This window comes from Balaenoptera musculus, chromosome 6 (assembly GCF_009873245.2).
Source record: "Balaenoptera musculus isolate JJ_BM4_2016_0621 chromosome 6, mBalMus1.pri.v3, whole genome shotgun sequence".
Classification (NCBI taxonomy): domain Eukaryota; kingdom Metazoa; phylum Chordata; class Mammalia; order Artiodactyla; family Balaenopteridae; genus Balaenoptera; species Balaenoptera musculus.
Window position 1 is genome coordinate 15,132,985 of NC_045790.1, and position 20,422 is coordinate 15,153,406.

Consider the following 20,422-nt stretch of genomic DNA (forward strand, 5'->3'; position numbering starts at 1 on the left):
GGCATGAAGTCCTGAGTGCGAAAGTCAGATGACAGACCTGGAATTACGGGAACATGCAAGGTGGTGATGGGAGAGGTCGGGAGCCTAATGGTGACCCGAATTCAGATCCACCGATTGCTGCCTCTGCGACCTTCATTCTGTCCACCCACGTGTTCATTGAGTGTCTGCTCCAGCCAAGCACCTGGTTACTGAGATGCTAAGATCAAGCCTCTGGCTCAGAAGCTTGGCACTGGGACAGAGCTGCAAAGTGACTCTGAAGCCAGTGATATCCATGCACCCACCCTGCCAACGAGGGTGGGAGGAGCAGAAGCTGAGAGTGGGCAGAAGGCTGTAGTCAGAAGCCCAGAGCGGTAGCTCGGGAGCGCCGTTGGCCCTGGTAAGGGACCCGCTTCAGGAAGGGTTTTTAACGCCAACTCTTGTCTTTTTTCCAGTTCAGAGGAAGACGGAGCTTCTTATTCGCCCGGCACTGATTGCGCAATATCAGCGTAAGACTAGGCGGGGCCACCCGCTCCTCGCATTCACCCCAAACGCGCGAGAGCTGTGCGCCAGGACTGAGGCATCCCGCAGACCTCCAGCAACTAGCAATCAGAAGCGGACTTTCCCGCGTTCCGCAAAAGACACTCTCGATCCCTGATGGCTCTGCCGGCTGTCACCTCGCGGCGACCTGAACAGCGAGCGCTCCCCGACCGCAAGAGGCAGCGGGGACATAGCGCGCCGGCCGCCTCGGGCTCCCGGGCCTCGGTTCCTAGTCCCAGGCTTCCGTTCCGGGGCCCCAGGGCTCTCATCTTCGTCCTTTTGGGTGTCCTGCTGTCGGTGAGTCCCTATCGCGGGTCCTGGCTCCGGAAGGCGCGCTTGGCGGCCGGGAAAGGGGCAGGGGGCGGGGCGTGGGGGACACGGTGGGGTGCCTGCCCGAGTCACCTGCAGCCCGGGTTGTCTGAGCGGGACCAGCAGTGGGCAGAGTCGGGAGAAGGAGCAGAGTCATGACCCGGCAGGACCGACCGGGGCCCAGAGGGAGAAAAGCCCGCGTTCCTAGGCTTGTCTGGCTGCCCCAGAGGTAAACTCCAGAGAGAAGAGTTGAAAACTCCTTAGCGAGCCTTGATGTGGCCCGGCCCTTCCCTCTCATTACCATACTCCGCTTCCCGCCCTCTCTCTCCTCCCTCTCCCTTCCTTTCCTTCCCAGCTTCCTCCCTCCCCTCTCTCTTCTCCCCTTCCCTCCCCTTCCCTCCCCTTCCCTCCCCTTCCCTCCCCTTCCCTCCCCTTCCCTCCCCTTCCCTCCCCTTCCCTCCCCTCTCCTCCCCCTCCCCCTCCCCCTCCCCCTCCCCCTCCCCCTCCCTTCCCTTTTTTATGCCTCTGTTTAAATTCTAAAACATGCTCATTGCATCTATTCTTCCCATTGATTTTGACAGAAAAGTAGCTTTCCCATCCTCCCTTGCATTCAGCACCCCTTCTTGGCTGCTGTGAGCAATTTGCCAAATTCCTTCCCGGCACTTTCTTCCACAGCAACATACAGGGCTTACAGGGTAAACCGCCAGTAATCATACAGCTGACCCCAGAGGCTCTGTCTTTAGTTTAGGAGGAAAGGGTGTGAAGCTTTTATTTTGATTTCCATTTTGAGATCGAAACAGGTTAAGGTGTGCATCCTGGAAAAACTATTTAATGGCTGCCCTGAGCTAGGAGGCGGAAGTGTTAACGTAGCTTGTCTTTTTACCTATACAACAACCATCCAAACCCACAAAAATCTCAGAAGAAACAGACCTCAGACCACAAGAAGACCTTGAGAACAAGTCTGACGCACTATGTCACAGCTGCTCAGGTTAAGAGTAAAAGACAAACACTGTATGATATTACCTATATGTGGAATCTGAAAAATACAACAAACTAGTGAATAAAACAAAAAAGAACCAGACTCACGCATATAGAGAACAACCTGGTGGTTACCAGTGGGGAGAGGGAAGCAGGGAGGGACAATATAGGGATAAGGGGAAAAGAAGGGTTGTTATGGGATTATATGAAATCACGTGTGTGAAACGTTTGAAAATTGTAAAGCACTAGAGAATTTAAAGAATCTTTAAAAAAAAAATAAAAGAGTAACGGTGCGGCTTTAGGGTGTGTTCGTCCTGGCAAGCAAAGAGCAGTGTTTGTTTGGTTGACTCTTATCAGGAAGATGAGAGCGTGAAGATCAAATTAGACTGTTTTGCAGTCTGGAGTGGGGCGGGGAGGGCGGGAAGCAGGAGAGGGAAATCCCTGCTCATGATTCATCTCTGGGCAGAGCAGGGTCAGTAGAGTCTACACAGGACTCAACTTAACATACTTCCACATCTCCTCCTTCCTTCTCATTTCCTCCCTTTTTTCTTTTTGCCATGCCGGGAGCATGTGGGATCTTAGTTTCCTGACCAGGTATCGAACCCTTGACCCCTGCAGTGGAAGCGGGGAGTCATAACCACCTGCCTGCCAGGGAAGTCCCCTCGTTTCCTTCTCTCTTTTGTCCCATGTTGCTGCTCCAGTGCAACCCTCCTGTCTCCCTCCTCTGTATCTGTCTCTGTCTCTGTCTCTCACACACACACACCCCGCCCCCACAGACACACAAGTCTGTGGGTCGGCAAAGCCTCAGATCTCCACCGCCCCCGGGTCCCTCAAACAGGGTGCAGTGGGGACTACACACTAGGAAGCCTCCTCCTCGCCCACCCCCTCCCCCGTTACTTTGACTTCGTTCTTGTCTGTGATCCTGTCCGTGTGGACTTTTCACTCCATGTCCACCAGTGTCCCTGCCACCAGTAGCATTGTCACCTCTGTCTTGCAGCCCCTCCAGGCTCTTTTCACCTTGGTGACCTTGGTGGTGTTTATGGGGGTGCGGGGGGCCTTTGTGTCTCTGCCTCAGCTCCCTGTGGCCGGAACTGTCCCTGCACAGGGCTGCTCAGCAAGCTCCAGATGTGCCTCCCCTGAACGCACATGGGTTCTAAGATGCCTGCAATAACGCTAGTATGATGTCCTTGTCCTGTTCTAGGGGGTATTTATGTGGGTGGTGGGAAATGTGACTGGCAGGTTGGGAACAGAACAGAGGTAATTGAATGTCCTGTTGAGGGATTGCCCAGGTCCAAAGGCACCATGGAGTCAATTTCAAGTTTTCACTTGATGTTACCAAAGATTTTTAAAAAGGCACCATTTGTAGTGTTAAAAGTGTCAATTCATCAGGAAGACATCTTAATCATAAATATTATGTGCCTAATAGTAGAGCTTTAAAATATCAATACATAAAGCAAAAACTGATGAAATTAAAGGACTATCATATCACCCTTTAATGCAGATGAAAAACGGTAGTAACACTATCAACCACCATGGGAATTTCCCCACAGTCCAGTGGTTAGGACTCTGTGCTTTCACTGCGGAGGGCACCTGTTCACTCCCTGGTTGCGGAACTAAGATGCCGGAAGCCCTGCGGCACGATCAAATTAAAAACAAACTTAAAAAAAACCGAACCAAAAAAAAAAACAAACTATCAACCACCTTGACTTAATTGACATTCAGAGAGCACACTGCAACATCTAATGAAGTCTCTTTCTTTTTTGACGAACGAGGTACTTTCATCAACATAGACCACGTTCTGGACAATTTTAAAAAGTCTAAATAAGTTTAAAAGCAATGAAATCATATAGACTCTGTTTTCTGACTTAAATGAAATTACATTACTAGTCAAGAATGATCTCTAGAAAAAAACCTCCAAAATCTGAATTTAAAGCAACATACCTCCAAAGCATTCATGGTCTTAGATGAAATCAATAGAGAATTTTTTAAAATTTCAAAATAAATAATAATGAATATATACCACATGGAAATTTGTGGAAGGCTGCTAAAGCAGTGCTTAGAGTAAACTGTGTAGTTTGCAAATAAAGACCTTCCTTCTATTAAAAGAATAGGGGGTTGGGAGAAATGGGGAGTAAAATTTCAAAAAATAAAAAATAAAATCAGTGACTGGAAGATCCACACTAATCACCATAAAATAAGTGCAAATTAAACTCAAAAGAATAAGAAGGAAATAATAATGAGTAGAAATCAATGAAATAGAATACAAACAGTTAAAGGAATTGACAAACCAAGCATTGATTCTTTGAAATAATCAACAAAATGAATAAAATAAAATCAATAAACCAAATTTTAAAAGAAAAAAATCCAAAAAAAAAGAAAACCAATATCAAGAATTAATGATGGGGTATTATTACAAACTCTGCAGCCATGAAAAGGATAATAAGGGGATCTTATGAATAATAATAATTTTATGCTGATAAATTTGACAACTTGAATAAAATGGACAAATTCCTTGAAAAATACTACTTAGCAAAACAGATACAAGATGATTGTACTCAGGTCCTGGACATTACTCTAAGTCAGAGGAGAAAGGCATAAAGATCGGAAAGGAAGAAATAACCAACTGTATTCATTTGCAGAGAACAACTGCTAGAACTAAGTGAATCTAGCAGGTCATAGCATGCAAGTCCGGGAACATAGGAGGGAATAGGATTGTGTGAGCAGAAAAAGAGGACACAGCCATTACCTAAACTCAGAGGAGGCCCAGCCTGGAAAAGGGAGGACTAGAGGGACACACATGAGCACAGCTCTCTCTAAGTTCTTGAAAGAATTTTATGTGTCAGAGGGCTGCATTTTGTCTTATTTGGATCCAGCCAGTCAAACTGGGCTCCACATAACTTGTTTTTGGTTCAATCTTCTTCTTTTTAAAATGTAACTTCCTGACTTAAAACACTCTCAAATTACAGAAAATTGCAAAAATCATACTAAACACATTTCCTTGAACCATCTGAGAACAAGTCAATGACAGAATGCACATCACCCCTTAACGCTTCAGTGGGGGTTTCCAACAAACCAGAACTTTCTACCCCCATAGTTAAAGGCAGCCTTCAAAATCAGAAAATTAACATCCAGAGGGTACTGTCAGTTAATCCTCAGACCCCATTCGTATTTCTCCAGTTGTCTCTATGATATCATTTATTGCACAGAGATCCTATCCTGAATTGCTGTTTCATCTTTTTCTGTGACTCTTTGATATTTAGTGGGAAATTGACAGACTATTTTTGAGGACAGGTTGTCAACTTCCTTTTTATTTTATTTACTTATTTACATGTATGTTAGTTGATTTTGTATTTTTCCTATGTGCCTGTTATGGGCTGAATTGTGCTCCCCCACCACCAAATTCATATGTTTAAATCCTAACCAACAGTAGCTCAGAATAAGACTATGTTTGTAGATAGGGTCTTTAATTTATTTAATTTTTTAAATAAAAAATATTATTCAATTTATCTAAACTGAAAACCAAAACCAAACAAAACAGTTCATCCATTTCACCCATCCTCCACTCCCATCTCACCTCTTGCAACCATCAATCTGTTCTCTGTATCTATGAGCTTGTTTTTTTGTTTTGTTTTTTAAATTTTTTTTAGATTCTGCATATAAGAGAGATCATATGGTATTTTTCTTTGTCTGACTTTTTCACCAAGCATAATGTCCTCAAGGTCCACCCATGTTGTCATGCATGGAGAGATTTAATTTTTTATGGCTGAATAATATTCCACTGTGTTTATATATATACCACAATTTCTTTATACATTCACCCATCAATGGACACTTCGGCTGTGTCCATATCTTGAGTATTGTAAGTAATACTGCAGTGAACATGGGGCGCTTATATCTTTTTTAGTTAGCGTTTTCATTTTCTTTGGATAAATACACAGAGGTGAAATTGCAGAATCATATAGTAGTTATATTTTTAATTCTTTGAGAAATCTTCATACTGTTTTCTATGGTGGTTGCACAAATTTGCATTCCCACCAACAGTGCACAAGGGTCCCCTTTTCTTCACATCCTCCCCAACGCTTATTCTTTTTTTGTCTTTTTGATAATAGCCATTCTAACAGGTGTGAGGCAATATCTCATTGTGGTTTTGATTTGCATTTCCCTGATGATTAATGATGTTGACCATATTTTTATGTACCTGTTGGCTATCTGTATGTCTTCTTTGGATTAGAACTTCTGCTAATTTTTAAATTGGATTGTTTGGGGTTTTTTTATGTACCTGTTGGCTATCTGTATGTCTTCTTTGGATTAGAACTTCTGCTAATTTTTAAATTGGATTGTTTGGGGGTTTTTTGCTGTTGAGTTGTATGAGCTCCTTATATATTTTGGATATTACCTGTTTATCAGATATATGATTTGCACATGTTTTCTCGCATTCAATATGTTGCCTTTTCATTTTGTTGACAGTTCCCTTTGCTGTGCAGAAGCTTTGTAGTCCCACTTGTTTATGTTTGCTTTTGTTGCTTTTGCTTTTGGTGTCAGATTAAAAAAATCATTGCCAAGATCAGTGTCAAGTTGCTTACTGTCTATGTTTTTTTCTAGGAGTTTTATGGTTTCAGTTCTTATGTTCAACTCTTTAATCCACTTCGGGTTGATTGTGTGTATGGTATAAGATAGTGGTCCAGTTTCATTCTTGTGCATGTGGCTGTCCAGTTTTCCCAACACCATTTACTGAAGAGAATGTCCTTTCCCTATTGTATATTCTTGGCTCTCTTGGCATAAATTAATTGACCATATATGCATGGGTTTATTTTGGGGCTTTCTATTCTATTCCACTGATTTATGTGTCTGTTTTTATGCCAATACCATACTGTTTAATTGAAATAGCTTTATAATATAGTTTGAAATCAGGAAGCAAGAGGCTTCCAGCTTTGCTTTCTTTTCTTAAGATTACTTTGGCTATTCAGGGTCTTTTGTGGTTCGGTACAAATTTTAATTCTTTGCTCTATTTCTGTGAAAAATGGCATTGAAATTTTGATAGGGATTGCATTGAATCTGTAGATTGTTTTAGGTATATGAACATTTTAACAGTATTGATTCTTTAAATCCATGGGCATGGACTATCTTTCCATTTATTTGTGTCTTCTTCAATGTAGTTTTCAATATACAGGCCTTTGACCTCCTTGGTTAAATGTATTCATAGGAATTTTCTTTTTTAGATGCAATTGTAAATTAGATTGTTTTCTTAATTTCTCTTTCTGCTGGTTTGTTATTAGTGTAAAGAAATGCAACCAGATGTTTTCATATTGATTTTGTATCCTGTAACTTTACTGAATTCATTTATTAGTTCTAAGAGTTTTTTTGATGGCATTTTTAGGATTTTCCATACATAATATCATGTCATCTGTGACATGTGACAATTTTACTTACTCCTTTCCAATTTGGATGTCTTTTATTTCTTTTTCTTACCTAATCACTCTGGCTGGGACTTCCAATACTATGTTAAATAAAAGTGACAAGAGTGAGTGTCCTTATCTTGTTCCTGATCTTAGAAGAGGTAATTTTAGCTTTCCACCGTTGAATATGATGTTTGCTGTGGCCTTGTCAGATATGGCCTTTATTATGTTGAGGTCTATTCCCTCTATATCTGCTTTGTTGAGAGTTTTATCATAAATCGATGTTGAATTTTGTCATATGCTTTTTCTGCATCTATTGAGATGATCATATGATTTTTATTCTTCATTTTGTTAATGTGGTGTATCACATTGACTGATTTGTGGATTTTGAACCATAGTTTGCATCCTTAGAATAAATCCCACTTGATCATGTTGTATGGTCCTTTTAATGTATTGTTGAATTCAGTTTTCTAATATTTTGTTGAAGATTTGTGCATCTATGTTCATCAAGGATATTAGCCTGTAATTTTCTCTGTGCGTGTGTGGCTGGCTTCCAGTCATCCTGAATCTAGGCACTGAGATCTCCTCTGGGATAGGACATGTCTTGGCACATGCTCAACTACTGGGAACACTTAAAAAATATAATAGGCTGCTTCAGCAATCCCAGAAGTTTGAGAGATGACTAAGAGCTGGGGTAGAGCTGAACGAAAAATTCATTTCCTACACAAGGCTACTCCTTCAAGGCTGGGAGAGAGATGGTTGTTTCATCTACTGTATAGAAACAAACACAGAGAGTCAAGCGAAATGAAGAAACAAAGAAATCTGTTCCAAATGACAAAATAAGATAAAACCTTAGGAAAAACCCTTAATGAAATAGAGATAAGTAAGTTCCTTGATAAAGAGTTCAAAGTAATGGTCACAAAGAAGCTTGCCGAACTGGGGAGAATGAATGAACACAGTGAGAACTTCAACAAAGAGATGGAAAATATAAGAAATATAAAACATTGGGATACTTTTTTTTTTTAAATACTGTCTTTGAAATTCAGAGTGTATTTTTCACTTGCAACACACCTTGATTCAGAGAAGCTATTTGAAGTGCTCCATCCCCACGTGGGCCTAATGATTACTGTATTGGACAGCACCACCTGGGTCTCTAGAACTGAGAGAAGAAAGTCCTAATCCCTGTCCTCAATGAGCTGCCAGTCAATGGAAGACACAAAGAGGCACAGAAATAATACAATAAGGAGGGAAAAGCCTTCAGATAAAGCTCATGCCATCTGCCCCGGCAAAAAAACAATAGGAAAAATTTTAAGCTGCAAAGAGTCAAATGGTGACCCAAAGAAAGGGGGTTCTATGCTCTGGAATGCAAAGGTATTCTCCAGGAACTGAGCTGAAGACTTGCAGGAGCTGTCACGACCTGGGAGCCCATGTCCCAAGGCTTGACCTTCACCTCCAGGCTTTCCTCCTTCAGGTGACCTCACTCTTCCCTGCAGGATCTATCTGTCTTTCTCATCTAATTCATATTTATCAATAACGAAAGATACTCTAAAAAAACCAACTTTCAAAACCTTTCCTTAATAATGTGTTATGATGATGACACTTCCTATCAATGATAAAAAAGTGACTATTCAATAATGGTGATGGAGCAACTAGGATGACTTCTAAAAAATAATAGTGTCTTCCTTATGCTCTTCTTATATTAGAAAATTGAGACTAGATGGACCAATGAATTAATTGTAATATATGAAACAAAAAAGTACTGCAAAAATATGAGAAAAAAATTCTTACAAGTTTGGAGAGGGGAAGGACTTCTTCAGTATGACAAGAAACTATAAAACTTGCCTAAAGTCAGCTATATAAAAATTAAGAAGAAAGCTGCATGGAAGAAATCATGACAAAGATAAAAACAAACTAGAAAAAAATACTCAGAATACAAAGCACACTTAGAAGTGTAATTTCCTTAATCTATAAGAATTCATAATGGGGACTTCCCTGGTGGTCCAGTGGTTAAAACTCCGAGCTTCTACTGCGAGGGGCACAGGTTCGATCCCTTGTCAGGGAACTAAGATCCCACACACTGCACAGTGTGGCAAAAAAAAAAAAAAAAAAAGTTCATAATGAACTGGAAAGAAGATCAACAAGGAAATAGTAGACTTGAACAATACTATAAAGCAACCAGACCTAGCAGACATCTATAGAGTACTTCAGTCAACCAAAACAAAATATACATTCTTTTCAGGTGCACATGGAACATTCTCCAGAATAGACCATATGTGAGCTCGTAGAACAAATATCAATAAATTTAAAAGGAGAGAAATAATAGAAAGTATACCCTCCCACCACAATGGAATGAAATTAGAAATCAATAACAGGAAGAAATTGGGGAAGTTCACAGCTATGTAAAAATTAAACCACACTCCCAAATAACCAGTTAGTCAAAGGAGACATCAGAAAGGAAATTGGAAAATATTTTGAGATGAATGAGGTTGAAGATACAGCATACCAAAACTTATGGGACATAGCTAAAGTAGCTGAAAACTTAGAAAGAAATTTAGAGCTGTAAATGACTACTTTAAAGGAAGAAGAAAGATCTCAAATCAATAACCTAATATTGTACTGTAAGACACTGAAAAATGAAGAACAAACTAAAGGTAAAGTAAGCAGAGGAAGGAAATAATACAGATTAGAGCAGCAAGTAATGAAATTGAAAGTAGAAAAATAACAGAGTGTGTGCTGACGAGTGTGTGATGGGCCTTGTGGTGCCCTAGCCCTTCTGCTTGCCCATGACTGTGGTAGAAACAGGGAAAGGCCGATGCTGGTCTGGTCTCCTGTGCCGTGGGGAAGTGGTGAAGGAGGGAGATCAGGGTCATGGAGGGGAAGGGAACCCGCCCGCCGCTATGGTAGACGGGCAGCTCTGCGAGATGTTATGCTACTTATTATCTGTCTTGTTTTCACTAGCTATATTCCTAAAACCTAAAACAGGCAGGCACAGAGTGGGTACTCCCATGTTTGTTGAATGATTAAATAAAGGCTGCATAGTATTCCACTGTGTGGTTGTTATATAATTTAGTAATAATCCTCATAACACTAAGAATTTTTTATTTTTTTCAAAATTATTATTTCATTGAATATATTTGAAAATAAATCCATATATATTTTTCTGATCATGTTAGTAGGGTGGCTTTCTAGAGGAAAAGAATCTGGGTCAACCTGCAAAAGTACATTTTTACTGTAGACCTGCATACACACACTCACGTGGGCACATGTGCATCTGGTTTTGGTTCATATAGTTCAGTAGTTTTGATCTCATGCTGTGGGCCTTTTTTCATTTTTGCTAACTATGAAAAAATTAATTGGTTTAAACTTGCATATCTTTATTTTCATTATTTTTGTTTATGATTTTGGTCTTTTCTACTTAGAGTCTTTCTAAGAAGACAAGCTGTCATGCCTGTGCATTTTCTCACATACAGACAATAAGTTCCTAATTTTTTGTTATCCTTTTATTTAGTCTAATATTTTAGTGTACAGAAATTTTCATTTTTAACTAGTGAAATTTGTAGATACATACACTTTTTCATTGCTTATAAGCTTAGAAAGACCCCATAAAAGATGAAGTTCTCTAATCTCTTAGAGAATTTTTATTTTTTTTAGCATGTAGCTATAACCTAAATGGAATTTATTTTGTGATTGATATGATGTGTTCCCTGAATTGTTCTGAGTCACTTTCTGGTTCTTCCAGCCCCATTTAACAATGGATTCTCCTATATCTCTCTGCTTTTGATCTGTCCTTGATCACAGTTCAAATGTTTTTACAGACATTGGTCTCTTTCTGCCTAGACAGTTCCTTTTTTCTCTTTTCTTGCTCAATACATATTTTAACTTAATAAAGTGAATGTAAAAAAAAAAAGAAAGAAAACAAACATTTAAAAGGTCAGTTATCCCTCCATCCTGATTAACTACTTTGATATTTTTAAAAAGAGGTCAATACACGTTCAAAGGGAGAAAATTTAAATAGTACAGAAAGGTTCTCAGACAATAGTGAGACCTCTTTCACTCTTTTCCCAGCCCCCTGGCTCTTTTTATTTCAAGTAACTAGGAGAGGGAATTTCTTGTGATTGTTTGCCAGAATCTTTATGTATATGCCATGTATATATGCATATGCATATGTATAGCTGTATATTTTTACATGCAAGACATTATATTATGTAATACACTCTTCCCAATGAAATTTTCTAATATATTTTAGTATGTAACAGAGCAAATACCTTTTCCTTACTTTTTTAAAACTTATAATTTTACCCAGGCAGAATTTAGAATTGTTTCACAAGATTTCCTCCATCTCCCCCCCCAAAAAATCATTGAAGTTTTTATTAAATTTATCTTAAAATTAAAAAAATAATCTAGTAAGAATTGAGATATTGTCAATATTCAACATATTTCTTATGAAGATACAATTTCAAGTCAAGTACAGTCGTCCCTCGGTACCTGCAGGAAATTGGTTCCAGGAGTTCCCACATATGCCAAAATCTGCAGATGCTCAAGTCCCTGATATAAAATGGCATGGTAAAGGCAGCCCTCCATACCCACGGGTTTTGCATCTGTGGATTCAACCAACTACAGATAGAAATTTCAAAATGTGCAAATATGGAGAGCTGACTGTATATTTTTTGAAAAAATCCACATATAAGTGGATTCACAAAGTTGAAATCTGTGTTGTTCAAGGTTCAACTGTATTTTATTATAACTCAATTAAGATTTATGCTTTTCTTCACATAAATTATTACATTTTCTTGTCAAGGCTGTTTTCTTTGTATTTTAAGCATTTTGTAAGTTGGACCCTCTTGTAATAAATTTTCTGATTCATTTTTAAACTCTACAATCATATCTAAAATAATGACTGTTTTACCTGCTCCATCCAAGAATCTGCCTCATTTTTTTTTCACAACATGCTTCATAGGCTAGAGTTTTCAGAATAATGTTCAACTATCCTTAGAGAAGGCAGGTGTTTTCATATTCATTGGACTCTCTTGGAGAGGCTCTTAGTATTTAACCATTAAAAACAAGGTTGGGGATAAAAGGTCATACTGTATAGCACAGAGAACTATGTTCAATATCCTATGATAAACCGTAATGGAAAAGAATATTTTAAAAATATATATATATGAATAACTGAATCACTTTGCTATACAGCAGAAATTAACACAACATTGTAAATCAACTGTACTTCAGTAAAAATTAAATTAAATTAATTTTTTAAAAAAAGAATGAGGTTGGGTCTTGGTTTCATGTAGAAATTCTTATCATTGTGGATGCAGCCTCCGATTTTGAGATGGTTTCAAAAAATCAGAATTGGTGCTTAATTTTACCAAATATCTTTCCACCTTCCATGGAGACTATCAGATGCTTTCATTCCCTTATTTAGACTATTGATATGGTACATTATTACTGATCAAAGTACCTTTGCATTTGTGGAATAACCTTTACTTCTATTTTCCAAAGTGCCCTCATATATATTCTTCATTTGAGTCACATATAGCCTGGGAGGGAGTGCCTATCTCCTGATGGGGTGGGTGGGAAAGGACTAGAAGGGGCAGAAGGGAGCTGTGTGGGGTGCTGGGAATGTTCGGTGTCTTGATTGGGTGATAGCTACTTAGCTGCATACAGCTGTCAAAGCTGGAGCAGACACTTAAGAAATGAGGATTACTGCAGGGAATGTGTCCATAAAAATAGAATATATCAAAAGGAACCAAAACGAAATTGTAGGGCTGAAAAGTCAAATAGCTGAAGTGACAAATCCACACTAGAGGTGTTTAACCGCACACTTGACAGGTAGAAGAAAGGATCAGTGAACTTGAAGATAGGACAAAAGAACACATAGATAGACCCTGTATGTGCATGGGAGTGGAAGAATTGATTTAGGAAATCACAGTGTCCCTGGTTTATCCCTTCTCCTTGAAAGGGAAGCAGTTGATTATCCCTTTGAAGAGTTTGTCGATAATATCAAACAATACAAGAAAGGCCATTAGCTACAAAATATTTACATATTTATGAATCCATGACCAAAATATGTAATTATAAATAAAAAGAAGTGTGTGTGTGTATTTTTCTCCCCCATCCTCCTCTTCTCTTCTAGAGCAGTGCTGAGTGACCCGGGTGCAGGGGTGTGTTTTCTTGCTGTGTGACCGGCTCCTTCCTTCTACCCTTTATGTCTCAGGCTCACCCTACATGGGTGTCTCCTGCTCTGACTCTGGATTTCCGGGCACCAGTTTCCTGGGGGACTGGAATCCAGCCCCTCCTCCCTCCCTCTCCTCCCTGCCCTTCCCCTGGGAGAGGGACCCCAGCCTGGCCTGGCTTCCCCACAGCCTCCCCAGGTCATGTCTCTGGGCCACACCTGGGCCTGCTGGGCTCCCTGGAGGTGGAGACCGGCTCTGACAGAGCTGCTAGGAAGGGGGGGATGGGGCCCTGCTTGCTGGGGTCATTCTGTGACCCCTCACCTGGGGGCCTCCTGCAGCTCCTGGGCCACCTTCCCTTTCTGTCCCCACTGGCCTTTCTGCATCCTCATCAGTGGGCCCAGTGACTCAGCCCTGCAACCTCACAGAGACCCATTTCTTCTCCCCTGGACTTTAGGCCCTAGCTCTCCTTCTCACTTAGAGTTTCTGGAAGGCTCCATGGTTCCACCTCTGTCCCCTTCCCAGAACCAAGGTGCTGAGTACAGAGCTGCATCCCCCACCCCCAGAGGCTGCCCTTCTGCCCCTGCCCATTGATACTTCAGTCTCACCCTGAAGCCACGGAAACCACAACCTGCTGTTTTAGTCTTCCGTAGTCCTCGAGTACCATCTCTCCTCTCCTCCACAGTCTGCTCCTGCTCAATTATCCCCCTTTCTCCTTCCCTTTTGCTCCAAACCAGTACTAGGTGTCCTCTTACTATAGGGCATTCCCATTCTCCAGCCCTGTACCTTTTCTCCTGCATTTCACCTTTGCCCCAACTTCCCCACCCCAACGCAGACAATAAACCTTCTGTGGGGTCACCTCTGAAGGTGAGGAAGATAACCTGCATTCCCAAGATGGCAAGTGTCCATTGTTATGTTGGAGCCCTGCAACCATCCCCTCCCTGAAAGCTCAATCACCAGCATCCTGATAGCCAAGAACTTGTGAATATATTTGAAAATATATCTTCAGTTAGATTCTTGATCATGTTCTTAAGGTAACTTCCTAGAAGAAGTGGAATATTGAGTTAAGCTATAGAGGTATTTTTTCCTCTACACACACACACACACACACACACACACACATACACACACATGCACATATGCGTGCACACATACACACACATACACACGTGCACTATTTTGGTTCCTACCAACAGCTCATTCATTTTGGTCTGGAGATTTTTGGGGAGCTATGGTCAGGGTTCCTCACAATTGATTCCATTCACTTGTTTAGCCCCATGCTGGAGAAAGGTCAGGCGCAGGACTGGGGTTGAGAAGGCAGAGGGTCATGCTGGGGCTGGGACAGTGGCATGTCTGCACAGAGCTCTTCAGGGCCCTGCAGGTGGATGAGGACAGACCCTGGCAAAGTATTCACACCTTGAGAGGGATCAGGGCATCCTTAGGGAGGGAATGTCCTCACCACAGGGAGGGAAGATCCCTGGAAGGGAAGTGGCCCAGACAAAGCTCACCTCCATCTTGTATGCCCTGGTCTGCAGCAGCAAGCAGGGACCTGCCTCTCCTGGCTCCTGAGGTTTCCCTGGGGAAATCTCTTCCTGCACCCACTGCTGTCTTGTGAGTTGTTCAGTCATTACTACCATTATGGTTATTCCAACTTCCCTTATTCAAAGAAAAGAAGTGTACTGAAATTAGCGTATCAATTTAAAAGAGAAAAATATTCAATTATATACCTGATCATTAACTTTACACTTAACATCTTCCATCTATATCTGCTTACTTTTCTCTGTCATGTGGGCCCAAGTCCTAATCTACCTTACTGCCATTTAGAATGTAGAATATTGCAGTAGTGCCAACAGGTGGGATCTTTAACAATATCCAAAGGTATGTTTAAGGGAGAACATGCAGGATTCTTATTTCATTTTAAAAGTCAGGCACAATATATATCCAATATTTCAGTGTACATTAGGAAAACAACCAGCTCATCAAACTTGTGCTTTACAGTTTGGAACCCTTTCTATTCTCGTACCTTGTCTTGTACATGTTTTAATGATCCATTACTAGGTTACTTTTACGTTAAATTTTCTTCTGATTTTAAAATAATCCGTGAGGCAGACACACGCTGAGATGACCACCAATGAGTCCAGCCCTGTGTAATCCCACCTGTGGGTATGGACAGAATCTGTGACTTGCTTCTCACCAAGAAAATGCCAAGGTGATGGGATGTCACCCCCTGATTGGGTTACATTATGTGGACAAAGGGATAGGATGCCACTCTTTGTTTCTATTAGTTGCATCCCCTGTCCACTAAATGTCCAACCAGACTCCTTCTCTCTCCACATACTTCCTGTGTCACGCAGGCACTAGGGGGCCTAGTGATGGTGACACTCAGCATACACAGGAACGTCATGAGATTTCCTCCGAGGCCAAAGCACTCAGCAGTGCTCTTACAGCACCCACAAGGGCTGTTCAGACCCTGACCACCAGGCAGGCCCAAAAGGGCTAGAGGTAAGGGTCGGTGGGTGAACTCATGCCCACTGGCTCCAGTGAGGTGGTCTCTACAATTGCGTGGTTCTGATTCCTCTAGCTGGCCAATAATCCAGGCAGAAGAAGTTCTCGAGGATCCTAGGTCACCTTCCTCATGGAGAACCTAAAACCCCTTCAACACTCACCATGCATTTAATTTTCTCCTTCTCTCTTTTGGGAATATAAGATGAACAGGAATGTTGTTAGCAGCAGTTCTCAAATAAGTCTCATCAAAATTTGTGTGTACATATTGTAGAAAATAAATATCCCATTATTGCAATAATCAGATAATACATAAATGTTCCTATAAGAAATCTCTCTCCAGCATTGTCCTGGTTGGCTCTTGACTGCAGCTAAGGACAGGGAGGAATGTGTCCATGAAAAGATGCCCAAAAGAGGTGATGGGGTGACAGATGAGGTCACCCATCCGAGTCACATCTTCCCCGGGAGAAAGAGTAATGAGCATCACAACTACTGCCCTCCTGAAAAGCAGATTCACTCTTGTGGCTTCCTCTCTGTGTCCTTCCCCAAAAGGGGAGGGTTCCACATATGACTGGGCTTTTGAAAGCATAGTTCCCTCACAAGAGAGGTCTGAGAGCAGCTGAGTGGTATTTGAATGTTGTGTAATGTTTTTCAACTGTAACTAAAGGGCAGTAGTTACCCTTTGCTGATCTAGAGGTGTCTTCCTTATCTGGAAGTTCTCTGCGTGGCATAATTCACAAGAATCTGAAAACTTTTCCTCTAAGATCAGGAATATGACAAGGATGCCCACTCTCACAGCTTTTATCCACATAGTACTACAAGTCCTAGCCAGAGGAATTAGGCAAGAAAAAGAGATAAAAGTCATCCAAATAGGAAAGAAAGGGAGACGCAAGAGGGAGGAGATATGGGGATATATGTATATGTATAGCTGATTCACTTTGTTATAAAGCAGAAAATAACACATCATTGTAAAGCAATTATACTCCAATAAAGATGTTAAAAAAAAATAAGAAATAAAGTAGTAAAACTGTCACTATTCTCAGAGAACATGATAACATGATATTATATATAGAAAACCCTCAAGACTCCATCAAAAACTCTTAGAACTAATAAATGAATTCAATAAAGTTATCTTTATTGATAGAAATATCTATTGTATTTCTTTACACTAATAATAAACCCTCAGAAAGAGAAATTAAGGAAATAATGTCATTTACAATTGCATCAAACAGAATAAGATTCCTAGGAATAAATTTAACAAAGGAAGCGAAAGATCTGTATATTGAAAACTACAAGACATTGAAGAAGACACAAATAAATGGAAAAATAGTAAATGTTCATGGAATTGATGAATCAATATTGTTAAAATGTTCATATACCCAAAACAATCTACAGATTCAATGCAATCCCTATCAAAATTTCAATCGCATTTTCACAGAAATAGAAAAAAATGATCTTGACACTTGAGGTAAGGAAGATGGCGGAGTAGAAGGACATGCTTTCACTCCCTCTTTCAAGAACACCGAAATCACAACTAACTGCTGAACAATCATCGACAGGAAGACACTGTATCTCACCAAAAAAGATACCCCACATGCAAAGGCAAAGGAGAAGCCACAATGAGACAGTAGGAGGGGCGCTATCATAATAAAATCAAATCCCATAACTGCTGGGTGGGTGACTCACAAACTGGAGAACACTTATACCACAGAAGTCCACCCACTGGAGTGAAGGTTCTGAGCCACACATCAGGCTTCCCAACCTGGGGGTCTGGCAACAGGAGGAGGAATTCCTAGAGAATCAGACTTTGAAGGCTAGCGGGATTTGATTGCAGGACTTCGGCAGGACTGAGGGAAACAGAGACTCCACTCCTGGAGGGCACACACAAAGTAGTGTGCACATCGGGGCCCAGGGAAAGGAGCAGTGACGCCATAGGAGACTGAACCAGACCTACCTGCTAGTGTTGGAGGGTCTTCTGCAGAGGTGGGGGGCAGCTGTGGCTCACCAAGGGACAAGGACACTGGCAGAAGAAGTTCTGGGAAATACTCCTTGGTGTGAGCCCTCCCAGAGTCTGCCATTGGCCCCACCAAAGAGCCCAGGTAGGCTCCAGTGTTGGGTCACCTCAGGCCAAACAACCAACAGGGAGGGAACCCAGCCCCAACCATCAGCAGACAAGCGGATTAAAGTTTTACTGAGCTCTGCCCACCAGAGCAACAGCCAGCTCTACCCACCACCAGTCCCTCCCATCAGGAAACTTGCACAAGCCTCTTAGATAGCCTCATCCACCAGAGGGCAGACAGCAGAAACAAGAAGAACTACGATCCTGCAGCCTATGGAACAAAAACCACATTCACAGGAAGATAGACAAGATGAAAAGGCAGAAGGCTATGTACCAGATGAAGGAACAAGATACAACCCCAGAAAAGCATCTAAAGGAAATGGAGATAGGCAATCTTCCAGAAAAAGAATTCAGATTAATGATAGTGAAGATGATCCAGGACCTTGGAAAAAGCATGGAGGCAAAGATCGAGAAGATGCAAGAAATGTTCAACACAGATCTAGAAGAATTAAAGAACAAACAAACAGAAATGAACAATACAATAACTGAAATGAAAAATACACTAGAAGGAATCAGTAGCAGAATAACTGAGGCAGAAGAACGGATAAGTGACCTGGAAGACACAATGGTGGAATTCACTACTGCGAAACAGAATAAAGAAAAAAGAATGAAAAGGAATGAAGGCAGCCTAAGAGACCTCTGGGACAACATTAAACGCAACAACATTCACATTACAGGGGTCCCAGAAGAAGAGAGAAAGGACTCGAGAAAATATTTGAAGAGATTATAGTTCAAAACTCTCCTAACATGGGAAAGGAAATAGCCACCCAAGTCCAGGAAGCACAGCGACTCCCATACAGGATAAACCCAAGGAGAAACACTCTGAGACACATAGTAATCAAACTGACAGAAATTAAAGACAAATAAAAATTATTGAAAGCAGCAAGGGAAAAAAACAAATAACATACAAGGGAACTCCCATAAGGTTAACAGCTGATTTCTCAGCAGAAACTCTATAAGCCAGAAGAGAGTGGCATGATATATTTAAAGTGATGAAAGGGAAGAACCTACAACCAAGATTACTCTACTCCACAAGGATCTCATTCAGATTTGATGGAGAAATCAAAAGCTTTACAGACAAGCAAAAGCTAAGAGAATTCAGCACCACCAAACCAGCTCTACATCAAATGCTAAAGGAACTTCCTTAAGTGGGAAACACAAGAGAAGAAAAGCACCTACAAAAACAAAACCAAAACAATTAAGAAAATAGTAATAGGAACATACATATCGATAATTACCTTAAACGTGAATGGATTAAATGCTCCAACCAAAAGACACAGGCTCGCTCAATGGATACAAAAACAAGACCCATCTATATGCTGTCTACAAGAGACCCACTTCAGACCTGGGGACACATACAGACTGATAGTGAGGGGATGGAAAAAGATATTCCATGCAAATGGAAATTTAAAAAAAGCTGGAGTAGCAATACTCATATGAGATAAAATAGACTTTAAAATAAAGAATGTTACAAGAGACAAGGAAGGACAGTACATAATGATCAAGGGATCAATCCAAGAAGAAGATATAACAATTATAAATATATATGCACCCAACATAGGAGCACCTCAATACATAAGGCAACTGCTAACAGTTATAAAAGAGGAAATCGATAGTAACACAGTAATAGTGGGGGACTTTACCACCTCACTTACACCAATGGACAGATCATCCAGACAGAAAATTAATAAGGAAACACAAGCTTTAAATGACACAATAGACCAGAGAGATTTAATTGATATTTATAGGACATTCCATCCAAAAACAGCAGATTACACTTTCTTCTCAAGTGCGCATGGAACATTCTCCAAGATAGATCACATCACGGGTCACAAATCAAGCCTCAGTAAATTTAAAAAATTGAAATCATATCAAGCATCTTCTCTGACCACAATGCTATGAGATTAGAAATGAATTATAGGGGAAAAAATGTAAAAAACACAAACACATGGAGGCTAAACAATACGTTACTAAATAACCAAGAGATCACTGAAGAAATCAAAGAGGAAATCAAAAAATACCTAGAGACAAATGACAATGAAAACACGACGATCCAAAACCTATGGGATGCAGCAAAAGCAGTTTTAAGAGGGAAGTTTATAGCTATACAAGCCTACCTCAAGAAACAAGAAAAATCTCAAATAAACAATCTAACGTTACACCTAAAGGAACTAGAGAAAGAAGAACAAACAAAACCCAAAGTTAGCAGAAGGAAAGAAATCATAAAGATCAGAGCAGAAATAAATGAAATAGAAACAAAGAAAACAATAGCAAGGATCAATAAAACTAAAAGCTGGCTCTTTGAGAAGATAAACAAAGTTGATAAGCCATTAGCCAGACTCATAAAGAAAAAGAGGGAGAGGACTCGAATCAATAAAATTAGAAATGAAAAAGGAGAAGTTACAACAGACACCGCAGAAATACAAAGCATC

At 40.6% G+C, this 20,422-nt stretch overlaps 1 protein-coding gene across 1 annotated transcript in view; it reads left to right on the forward strand.

The window, feature by feature from the left end:
- Nucleotides 1–445: 445 nt before the first annotated feature.
- Nucleotides 446–20,422, forward strand: part of LOC118897349 (tumor necrosis factor receptor superfamily member 10A-like) — a 40,061-nt gene continuing 20,084 nt past the window's right edge. The window contains exon 1 of the mRNA XM_036856479.1: nucleotides 446–813. Within this exon, the coding sequence (XP_036712374.1) occupies nucleotides 634–813 (180 nt within the window). The 5' untranslated portion in view covers nucleotides 446–633. The remainder of the gene's footprint in view (nucleotides 814–20,422) is intronic.